The following is a 12,481-nucleotide window of genomic DNA, read 5'->3' as shown; positions in this document are numbered from 1 at the left end:
CAAATGGAGTTTCCTAGGCCCTCTGCTGTTACTCCTGTTTTGGCTGCTTTATTGGAGATGCCTTTCTTCTGTGTCTCAGGCCCCCTGACTCGCAGCCCCCTGCTCATTAAAAAAAAAAAAAAACTATCAGTTTTATAAAGCGCCTGATGACTGCAAATTCCTTTGTGTCCATCTGTTGATCCTTCAGTGGTCTCTGTGGCATCCAACAAGCCTTCTAAATTACTGCCGTCTACCAAACTTCATGTTTCTGATAAGAACAGCAGGACTACGGAAAGGCTTGGTAAAAAGGTTTGTACTTGAGCTACCCTAGCCTTTCTGGTTGTTAATTATTAGACTCGTATGACCAGATATATTTTTGCTCTTCTTTCTCAGACTTGTCAAGTTATTTCTGACCTTCCTGATTCTGAGGGAAAAACTTCTGCCTTGCTTCTTTAGGGACTTCGCAGGAACACATCAATATCAAGAAGATGAGAGCTCTTCTGTTGGCTGTAACTGTTTTCCATCCTCTGTTTTCTGCTGAACCCCTAAAGATCTTTACAGACAACACCACAGTTTTGTGGTATGTCAACAAGCATGGGAGGACAAGGTCCTATATATGCAGATTGGCACTTCAGGTTTGGGAGCTAGCGATTCAGTACCAAGTGACACTTCAGGCAGTGTACATTCCTTCAAGTCAGAATTGTATGGCAGACTCCCTCAGCAGGTCCATAAGACAATCTCATGAGTGGATGCTTCACAGGGATGTGCTTCTGGACATTATTCACCAGTGTGGTATTCTTCAAGTAGACCTCTTTGCCTCCCCTCCGCATAGACAGCTTCTTTCATTTTGTGCCAGAACTCCATGTCCCCTGGCCTGGAAGGTGGGCGCTCTGTCTTTTTCATGGAAGGGGATGTTTCTTTATGCCCCCCCCTCATTCCAAAAGTCCTTTGCAGGATAAAACAAGATGCTGTTAGAATCTTGTTGGTGATTCTCTTGCCCTAGACAGCATTGGTTCCCCCTTCTGCATTTAGCAAGTTACCTTACAGGGTGGATCTTCTCACATAAGATGAGATCTCTCATTCATCCCCACCTGCCCACTGTTCAGCTGACAGTGTGGGTAATAGGATTCGGATTGCCTGTAGGCACCTTTTTTAATCAGTCTATTCATTTGCCCTCTTTTTTACCCTCTCCACAATCTACTAGTGAAAAGGTGTTGTACACTTTGGATGTGCATAAATAACTCAGATTTTATTTGGACACAATAAAGCTTTTTGAAAATCTGATCAGCTTTTTGTACCTTTTCATCCTAGATCATTAGGTGATGTGGTTTCCAAGCAGACTATTTCCTCTTGGATTTCTAAAGCAGTTTCTTTGTTATTATCATGTTAAGAGCATTCCTTCTGCAGGCAAGGCTAACTGTACTAGGGCTGTGGCTTCTGGTACTTTTTTCAAGGGTTTGGCTACAAATTCTATCCTTCGGGCAGCTACCTGGTCTTCTGTGCATACCTTTACCAAGCACTACAAGTTGGATGTCTTATCCAGGGCTAGAGCTGGTTTTGCCGAGGCCATTCTTCATGGGTTCCTAGAAGGCTCTATTGGCCCTTCCTCCTCCCTATCTTATTCCTAAGCTTTTGCACTCTCCCTTATGTTAAGAATATTGCAACAGTGAAATGGAAGGACACAGTACAGTTTTGTAAAATCATACCATAACAGTCTATATCCTTCCCTTCACTGTTGCAGTATTCACTTTCTCCCTCTTCCCCCTGGTCCTTTGTCCCTCTGGATGTGTTACCCATCGGTATCCTAGGGCTGGAGTTCCTCCTGGGGCTGTCAACTTTAAGGATGATACATCCAGATGTCACCATTATGCCCTATGTCTAGCGTGGGGAGCATACCTATGATGTATATATGCCTACTACTCGCCATATATTCCCTCTGTCCTACCTACTTTGAATCCTAGTACTAGCATACACAACAACCTCCTATACTTCACTCTAGATCAATCTCTACATCATTCACTACCTATCTCCTACTCTCCCCCTGCATTCTAACTCCAGCCTGATTAACTCAAATATTACTATCAGTCCTCACCTTTTCAGTACAAATATTTCACTTCTCACAACTTTTAGATATGTCCCCTCCCAACCACCTGTATCCCCCTCCCTCAAATACTGTTGGCTACTTGAAAAGCTGTTGAATCTGTTACTTCACTCCCTCACTAATATAAAACTGCGTGAAGACATCCACCCAAACCCAGGTCTCCTTACCATCAACATACCGCAGTTCTCCCATATGCACAACCACATCTCTGCCAATACTCCTTACATTAAAGCCAATAAAACTAATCTACTCATAATTAACTTCAACCTGAGAAGTATACTTAATAAAATTCATGGATTCCAGGTTGCCATGAACTTGTACTCCCTAGACATTGCTATTGTAACCAAAACCTGTCTCAAACCACATATTAATAATCAAGAAATTTTACCCACCGGCTATAATATCACCCACTTCGACAGAACCAAAAAACATGGTGGGGGTGTAGCTATCTTTTCAAAAGACACCCTCAACCTAGCATGTCAGCTGTACCCCCCAGACCTCCACAACTTAGAAGTTTTAGTAGCACGTCTCAAAATCAATGCCCACAAGACTGTAAGCATCATAGCAGCTTACCTCTCCCCAGGATACCACTCATCCACAATAGAACATATCCTGTACTGGATGTCTAGTAACTTCACCCAGGGGACACCATTGTCCTTGGTGACTTCAACCTAGACTGACTTACAAGTTCATCTGAAAATACTTCTACCTTCATTAACCTTTATAATTTTACCCAAACTATTTACTCATCAATCCGAATTGATAAACATACTAACAAGCAATCCATCCTCGACTGGATTCTTTTAAAAAAAAAAAAAAAAAAATTCTACCTCTGACTATAATGCTGGCTGTCTTCCCGACACTCTTAGCGACCATAAAAAAAAAATCACTCCTCCAATGATATCATATTCAAATTCATTCATGACAAAAGAAAATTCTCTCTTCCTTTATTTAACTCTCTCCTCCAGCAATATGACTGGCGTCCTCTCAGAAACCTCCAGCTCCATCTTGTAATCCAATACTTCAATGACACCTTCCTGAATATACTCAACAGCCTTTCCCCCCCATTAGGAATATTCGTACCAAATCCAAACATTTACCATGGCTAACAAGCAACTCCAAAGCCTTACTAAAGCAATGGGGCAAAGCTTGGTCAGTCTATCACCTAACAAAAAAAAAAAAAAAACAAATAGACCTGCTAGAATATAAACAACTGTGGAACCCAGCTAAAAAAACAGATTATACTTGACAAAAAATATTTTTTCCTCCTATCTCAGCAAAAACATGCACACAGCCCAGCAACATTTTGGCAAAGCATAAACCACTCCTTAAGCGTGGCAAATCTTCCACTCCATCCCCCTTCACCTCAAATGTCAGCCTACCTCACAATTCAACTCGCACTTCATCAACTCTGTAACATCCCTCATACAAAACAAGCCCAATGCACCACTAACTGTTCCTCATCCCATCAACTCACCTAACACTCTCCCTATATTACCAATTCAGACTAGGTACATCAAAATGCTTTTTATAAAGTTTAAACCTTCAAACCCTGCTGCTGACCTTCTCCCAAACGAATACCTAAAGCTAGCAGCACCATCTTTCTGCTGTCCTGTATCTATTCTCCTTAATCATTCCATCTCTTGAGGTATACGTCCCCACTATCTGGAAAATCTCTCATATCATGCCTGTCCACAAAGGTGGCACTTCCACTGACTTCTCTAAACCTACCATTCCATTGCTCTCCTCTCTTCTGTAGCTAAAGTCTTAGAAAAATGCATCTACCGTCAACTACTTGATTACCTCCTAAATAACAGTATTCTATCCAACTCGCCACATGGATTCCGACCCAAATACAGCACCTCTACTGCTCTGGTCAGTTTCACCAACACAGTAACCCTCCTAAAATAGTGGCCTTCTCCCTTCACTGGTTCCTTAGTTACCTGTCCAATAGATAACAGGCCACTAAATGGGACAACACCCTCTCCCCCCTCTTTCCTATCTCTGTAGGAGTGCCTCAAGGTTCCATACTAGGTACCCTTCTTTTCACCATATTCATTAATCACCTTTCTACTGCCACTAAGTATGCCAGTATAATCCAGTACACAGACGATATCACCCACGTATGCTCACCCCCCACAACCCTCAAACTTCAAGAAAAAACACAAAATTCTCTGTTAGACTTGGAAGCCAACCTAGCTGAAAACTAACTCATTCTCAACCCTACAAAAAACTAAACTCATGGTCTGCTCCAAAAACAAGACTACTTACAAAACTTCTCCACTTACCATTTTTTCATCCAACCAAATTGCTATTGAACAAGTTGAACATACCAAACTCCTTGGCATCGCAATTGACAATCAGCTAAAACTAGATAAACACATAGCTATAACTATAAAAAAGTGCATATAAAATTAGGTCAGCTCTACAGAGACAAAGCCTATCTCACCAGCACCTCCAGACTAGCCACTGCCAGGTCATTCCTTCTATCTACCCTTCTCTACTCTTCACTAATCTTTATTAACTTACGTAAGACAGATCTTAACCAATTAGTCATTCTACAATAAAATAGCCACATTTGCAGCCAACATTCCCCTATAGGGATCACCGCTGCCTAGCTCTAAAAAAACTTAACTGGATTGAGCTACCCCATTTACTTCAATTTAAACCAGCTCACTTTTGCACATACGATTTTAACAAAACCAAATATCTGCCCTGACCTAAAAGATTTAATCCAAGCTAACTCTAACTTTAGAGAACTACATTCCTCTGATAAACTTCTTCTAAAAGTAACCAAATCTATGAACAGTTTCTGTGACTCACTGTACTCCAACAAAAAACTATTACCTCACTACAGCCTTTAATATTAGCAACACCACATCCTTTAATATTGGCAACACCTCCGTATTCAAGAAAACTTTTCAAACCACTGGCTCTGTCCTTGCTCTAACCCAGACTAGGGATCCTATTACTTTTTGCCGCTAATGAAAGAGCAATCATTTGATGTCTACTAACTTGGCAGTCAGTCTCTCTCTCTCATGCGCTGTGTATATTTGTTTTTACCCAATGTTATTCCAAAGTAGCCTGCATTTGATTCATTTTACACCATAATGATGATGCATTTTATTTGTACATGCAACTGTCAGCTGATGTTTTTTGCCATCCACATTTTGTACTATTTGCTTTTGTCGCATTTCTCTGTATAACTGTGTATTGTTATTTTAATGCTTTTTTTGTTTAACTGTAACGTTATGTTTGTATATGGAGCTTTTCTCCCCTGGTCTCCGCTGAAAATGAGCTTCCAGCTTAGCCAGACAATTACCCGGAAATCAAATGTAAAATAAAATAAATTTAACAGCCTAAAGGCTTTGGTAAACTGGCCAGACGTCAGGCCGCCATTGGCAGGAGATCCCTCATGTTAAGAATACTACAACAGTGAAGAGAAGGACATATACTGTTCTGGTAAGATTTTACACAACTGTACTGTCATATGGCTCTTACTGGACCACACAGGACCTTCCTGGAGTCTTTCTTGGGTGCAGTCCATCTTGATTGCTCTGTGTGCCTATAGTATTCTGTTTAGTAAGAGTATTTCGTATTTCAGGTTGATAATCATGTACTCTCGAGCAAACTCAATCTGAGGGCAGTAGGAAAGGTAGTCCGTTGTGGGAGAGGGTAGGAGCTTGTGCCTTGGAACCGAAGTTTAGTTGCTGGCTTCTGATTTGTACGGTCTGATATACCCATTTGCTAAGACTAAAGGAAGAAAACCTGGGTCTGTCATTACTGTAAGTGCATAACTTTTATTTCTCCACAACTGGCTTCTTTGTTCAATTCTGGAACAATCATGTGTCTTTGTCTACCATTCTGGCTAACTGCTTGGGATTCAGCCATCTATACGGACCCATCAATGTGGGTCCTCATTGTTAGACGTAAAAGATGCATTCTTACCATATTAGTTGATCTATGTGAGATCCCTTCTTGATGTGTCAATTACTTTCCTGCCTTCCCTTTTGTTGGGAAGCCCTTCTAGCCAGCTGCGAATTTTGGGCTTCCTTGCAAGTCAGGCAAGTGTATGGTCATATGTCACTTATTGCAAATGCCAAATCTTTGTTTTAACTGTTGGATTTATGCAAGCTGCTTACTAAAGGCAAAGTGGTGGGTATATGAGGTACAAGCATGCTTTCGTAATTTACATATGTCACAATATTGACATGGGTGCATATCCTTCCCTGAGTAGGTTTTACGAAAAGTTGCCAGATTCTAATGAACCCAGTAAAGGAACCCATCAAAGGTTTACTTGGGCATCAACTGATACAGTAAGAATGCATTAGTTATATATTAGGTCAGCTATTTGGTGCCTTTTATCTGCAAAATGTTCTTGTCTTTCAGCTGCATCTTTTCAAGTAGTTTCTCCAGCATTGTTTTCCACTGCCTTTTATATAGCTTTATTTGGTGGTAATTTTTTCTTTGAACTTTTTCAACTGTCAATGCAGTGGAAGTTCATTACAAAACCTTCTTGGTATCCAGGGGTTGTGAACATGCTCTGCTTTTGTTTAGTTAATTTTAGCTTTGTTCAGGGGCTTTATTGTAATTTGTTCAGTAGTTAGCATACTTTATCATTAAGTTAAACTCTGTATGGGTGAGAGTTAGTATAGAGGAAAACTTTACTGTATTAGTCAAATTGGTGAAAATGGTTTGTAGACTTGAAAGCTTTGCTGTTGTGCTATATTTTGGAATTAAAAGTCTTTATCTGAGATGGAGTATTTTTTTTTTTTGGTTTATTTTGCACTTATTGGAGACATTTTCAAGCACTTAGGAATCACACGGCCTTTGATGTGAAGAATTATTGTAGTAAAACTGTTTGAATTTTCTTGCTCCTTATTTTGCTTCACAGAAGAACTATGTTGGCTTGTTACTTGACAATATTTATTTTGTTGTGTTATACTAACTTTACCTGTTCTGTTGCATCCTCCTGAAGCATATGTAGCTGCCTTTAGGCAATTAAAAGAAGCACACTTTTCATATTTGCAACTAACAGGTGAAGTGGAGTATGAGTGTGACCATTTAATTAGGACAGACATCCTCAGACAGACATTCAAGGTAGAATGCTAGAAACTGCCTAGTTTTTGATGTTTTTTTTTCAGTTTAGGAACTTAGAATGTTATGGTTGTGGATAGCTGAAGTCTTTGTATTGTTCATCATATTTCCTTCTTCACGATGGGAATTGGGTGAGCGGTAAATTAACCATCATTATTAGTTGACAGTTGACAAGTAATGCAGCTAGGAATGGTAAGACCGTTTCTGCTTAAAACAAAACTGCAGTCCTCATGGAGCCAGATGTTCATTTTTTAATAAGTAAGAGAATGGCAATAATCACCACCTCTGAGTTAACAAACTGACGCATATTTCTTAAATCGCATTGCTCCATTGATATGAACTTTGGATTGAATTGAGGTATTTGAGGATGGCAGGTGGACTGTTGGTAAAGTATCTCAAGGGCCAGCACCTTCTGAGGTGGAAGAGTGTTTCTGCTTCTGTTCTGTAGCTGCTAATTTCTTACAGAGGCACCCCTCCCTTCCACAAGTGCTGTCGGTTCAGCTTCTGCAGTCATGTATAGAAGTGAATGTGAACTATAATGGTGTCTTCACATCTTAACTCCTTTCAACAAAAACTGGAAAATCTTCCTTGATGAACAAGAAGATGCCCACAACAGGCTTCAACCCAGCTGATGCACAGTATCCACACAACAAGCGTCATGCTTCCAGTTTAGGAAGTTGGAATGTTATGATGGTAGCTAAAGTCCTTATGTTGTTCATGTTATTTCCCTTTTCATGATGGAAATTGAGAGAGGGGTACATTAACCATCTAGTGCAGACACAGGCCTTAGGAACTGGCAGCCTGATGACAATAGATGGACTGTTAGAGCCAGCAGTTAATGTGGGTGGTTGCTGGGGTACATACATATTAAAGACAAAGAACATTATTATTTGTTTCTTTGCTGGTCATCTCAGGAATGAAATTTCTTTGTTTTTCAGTTGTGGGCTGCACACTGCAGAAAGATACAGCTGAAAAAAGGTTTGTATGTCACATTTAGTGTAACACTTTCATTTTTCTAATGAAAAAATACATCCACCCTTTCTTAATGTGATTTAGTGTTAAATGTCCTGCACTCAATTTGTCTAGATGGTTCTTCCAATCATGTTTACAACTATCAGCCGTGTGATCACCCTCGCCAGCCGTGTGATAGCGCCTGCCCTTGTGTCATTGCCCAGAACTTCTGTGAAAAATTCTGCCAGTGCAGTTCTGAATGTAAGTAGAACTAGGGGTTTCAGAATGTCAAACTTCTAGCAATGGTTTTGTTAGCGGCAGAAAAAACCTTCTGGAAAAAAAATCAGTGACACCTGACAATAATGACATTAAACCATAATGGCAAATCTATGAAAATTAAGTATGTTTAAATGCTATGTAATATAATATGCTTAGTTTGTTTAGTTTTGTGAATGTTATTGGTTGTAATTAAATCTACTCTCTGCATACCTTATTTAGATCTTGAAATTTGAGTAGGGTAGTCAGTGGGTGATTAGTAATATCCCAAAGCAGTCCTTTTAGGTCATAAGCTTTTAAGTGCACTGGGGAAGGTACCATATAAAAATGTGCACAGTTGGAATTTAGGTACGACAGTGAAATGAAATAAAAGTAAGAATAGGTGGACAGATTCATAAGAATATATCTGGCTACTATTTTATTGACTTTTGATTTTCATTTTTGCTTTAGATAAGTAATAGGTTACCAGGGGCTCTGTATTAAAGTTGAGAAGGTTGAATAACAATACCAGCAGGATTTTCTTTGGCTCTGGAATGACTGAGAGTGTCTTTCCTTGTTTATCAGTGGTGCATGTTCTGGAAAATACTTGAGGACTGGCAGATAAAGTGTACCTCTGTAGAATAGTTGTACTTGGTTTGTTTGGAAGAAGTGGAGTACAAGACGTAAGGTTTTCTCTCAGATGCCAGTTATGACATGTCCAGCTCTAGATGGGGAAAATAACACTTTGTGTCTGTTCAGGGTGATGGAGGTGGCCTGCGTATCTGTGCTGTGGTTGTATACCTCTTCTGAACACCGAGTAGAAACTTGGGCAGAGAAGAGGAGGCTTGGCATAATAAAGGCTCGTCTCTTACCTTTTTGCCTTTCTAACGATACATTCCAGCCCTTTCTAAAATGTGTGTATGTATGTAAGAGAGGAGTGGGTAGAATTTATGACACGTGCTTATAATGTACATGATCTGGTGCATCTTTAGATTAATACTCATAAGTACATTGCTGCATTGACGTTTCACGTGATACATATTAATTCTGAGATGTTTTATACTTCATATTTGTAGTGTTATGATCAGATATGATGCATTCCCATACTAATACACAATATTGTACATGATTACGCTGTTGCATAGCTAGAATCATACTGTGGCCTTTGCTTTTCTAGTGCAACAGTAAGATGTGGAAGTTAACAGGACTGTGCCCCTTATTTACTATGTATACAGTGTCTATTTTTTGACCTAGTAAACATCCTGCAAAATATTCTGCAAAGCCATTTTAGTACCCTCCAGGAATAGCCAACACACATCAAACTTGTATTTAACTCATAGACATTAAAATTAGTGCTGTTTGGCAGCAAGACACTCTCAGAACAAAGATCTCACCTTCACGGGGGTACAGCTAGAGCTGATGTCACTTTTGAAACAACTCCATAGTATATTTCCAGGCTGCGCCATGAATCAGAAAATGACTATGGGCCCAGATACCCATTTAGTTCCAAAAATGGTTAATCAACAGTTAAGCTCACTGTATAGATTTGGAGGTTAGATCATTCTTAAGATGAAAAGTGACAACAGAAGCATTGTATGTACATCTGGTTCACTGCTGCAATATGATGCCTTATCTGAGTTAGCCAGATCCAAGGGTCCACACTTCAGACTGACTTCTCAGGAGCTGAGGTCCTCTTCCCATTTATAATTATAAATTCAATATAAAACTTAAATATAGGAGCAGCTACTTGCACTCTTTTTTTCCTGTCACAGGTAGCAGTCAAGTCATCAGTCAGTCTGTCCAGTGGTCCCTTTCAGATGACTCCTAGAGAAGGGTAAGTACTCATTTTGTGATCTCTGTATTTGGCCTTTTTACAGAAGACAAAGCCTCCAAGAGCAATAATGCTTGAAGCAGGAGAGGAGAGGCAAATCACCATATGCCCTAGGAGTCCACAGACCTGTATTGATAAGATTCTCAACTCCTTTTATCCCTGTCCCCTCCTTCCTTCTCAACTCTTGAAAAGCAGGTTATTGTGTCTCAAAAGAGACTGGTTCAGACCACCCCAACAGATCCGTGAGGGACATTTTGACTCTAATTTGTATTCTTCTGAAAACTGCTCCACCTTTTTATCCAAGTTTTAGTCCCTGATAATCAGAATGTACCTAGAGCTGGAATAGCTGATTGCTGTGTAATAATGAAGGAAGTTCCATTGGAGGAGCAGGATGTTCTTCGTGTTTCACTGTTGCAGTCATCACACTTTGGTTATCTGCCTTGCAGGTAGCCCTCAATCGTGCAGAATATCAGAGACTTAGTATTTCTGCGTCAGATACTGTTGCTCCTGGACTGATGTCAGGTTGTCAGGGATATAAAAACAGGCAGCCGACGCTATTACATCAGTCTTTCTTGCCAAGCAGGAGCCTGAAGCAGAAGCAGTTCGCAAGTGCCGGTAGGCCACCTGAAGTTTTTTGTTTTCGTTGAATAATCCTGAAGTCCTCTAAAGCTAAGTACCTCATTGGGGATCCTTTTTTCTTGCTCTAACCGATGTCAGAAGAAGTTAACAATTGTCTTGTCTGTGGAAAGCAAATACCTCTCAGATATTTTCACTCTTATGCGTCACCTGTTTAGGCCCAGACCACGATGTCCCTCTGTCGGTTTTCTGCCTTGTTTAATGCCCAAAACATTCGTCATCAGGCTCTTTTTATTGCTAAATTCTTTCTCTCTCGATCTCCGTATTCTGAAAAGGCTACAGTAAGCCATCCGACTACCAATTTTCCGAAAAAAAACGTAAGGATAAAGACAGACTGGATTCTGTTAAGTTAGTCGCCAGTCCGCCGGTACTCTGTGAGGTGCCTTTGCAACAACTGATGCCCACTTTAATGAACTTGCAGGCCTCTGGTTAGACCCATTCAGAGTCCGGTGTGCCGCAAGATGCTTCTTCGACTATGGAACCTGCGGATGTCTCTAGCTTGGATGGGTCCAGAGCCGCTGTGCAGGCACCAGCTTCTGAGGCAATTCTTCGCTCTACCGATGTTCGAATTAAACCTACGACTTCATTTCTAACCAAAACTACAGAGTTTCTTAGGCCCAGAGTACGCACCACACCTAGAAAACTGACGACCAAAGCACATGCTCAGGCCCCCATGCCGCAAAAACAAATGCTTAGAATGGCTGAAGACCTTATACACTGATTAGGGGAAGTCAGCCTTCCCCTGCAAAGAGACAAAGAACTCAGTCCCCTTCAGGTTCTACAGACCAGGAGTCCGATGACTGACATTTCTGATTATGAAGACATGCTCTTATCCGCCTATGAGGATTCAGATGCAGAGGAATCAATTCCCTCTGCCCCCCCCTCCAGAGGATTTTTATTTTGGTGAAAACTCAGTCCCCTTCAGGTTCTACAGACCAGGAGTCCGATGACTGACATTTCTGATTATGAAGACATGCTCTTATCCGCCTATGAGGATTCAGATGCAGAGGAATCCATTCCCTCTGCCCCTCCTCCAGAGGATTTTTATTTTGGTGAAACCTTGCATACTTTAAGAGAGCATTTCCATTGGGAATGCCAAGACTATCCTCAGTCCAAAAAGAGACTCAGATAATTTTTAGAGTTGCCTCAGCACAGACCTTTAACTATACCCCCTGTCCTGGATGTTGTGGATGATGTTTTCATGGAATCCAGTCTTACTCCTGACACTTTACCTCCTGTCTCTAGGAAACTTGACAGGTATTAGATACTCACAAGTTTCTGTTCAAGAATCCTACTGCTGACCCAGAGATCATTTCCCAGGGGCCTAAAGGTGTCAAGGCTACTGCAGCCAAGAATCCCACCCCTTCGGACAGGGATTCCAGAGCTTTGGACAGATGGGGTAAGACGGTGTATATACCTCTGCAACTCTTGCTATCAGGGCTTTGAATTGCCAGTTTCACATGCTGAAATTGCAGCAACATATTATGGAAATTATTAAACAAAAAGTGGTAACTTTTCCAGACTGTGCAGAAAATAAAGAATTGCAGGAGCTTATGCACTCTGCAAACCAAGTCAGTAAGCATACTTTGCAGTGTGGCTTTGATGCCCTAGAGGTATCTTGCAAGGCAGCA

At 40.7% G+C, this 12,481-nt stretch overlaps 1 protein-coding gene across 1 annotated transcript in view; it reads left to right on the top strand.

Annotated features, from left to right (window-relative positions):
* EZH2 (enhancer of zeste 2 polycomb repressive complex 2 subunit) overlaps positions 1 to 12,481 on the top strand; it is a gene marked incomplete in the record, with an annotated part of 2,261,448 nt that overhangs the window by 1,632,375 nt on the left and 616,592 nt on the right. The window contains 2 exon segments of the mRNA XM_044064800.1: positions 8,116 to 8,155; positions 8,264 to 8,389. Of these exon segments, the coding sequence (XP_043920735.1) occupies positions 8,116 to 8,155; positions 8,264 to 8,389 (166 nt within the window).

The sequence above is a fragment of the Protopterus annectens genome, chromosome 3.part0 (genome assembly GCF_019279795.1).
Source record: "Protopterus annectens isolate FY-2018-M chromosome 3.part0, PAN1.0, whole genome shotgun sequence".
Classification (NCBI taxonomy): Eukaryota; Metazoa; Chordata; order Ceratodontiformes; family Protopteridae; genus Protopterus; species Protopterus annectens.
The sequence above is the reverse complement of the archived record's forward strand: the minus strand, read 5'-3'. Positions and strand labels throughout refer to the sequence as shown.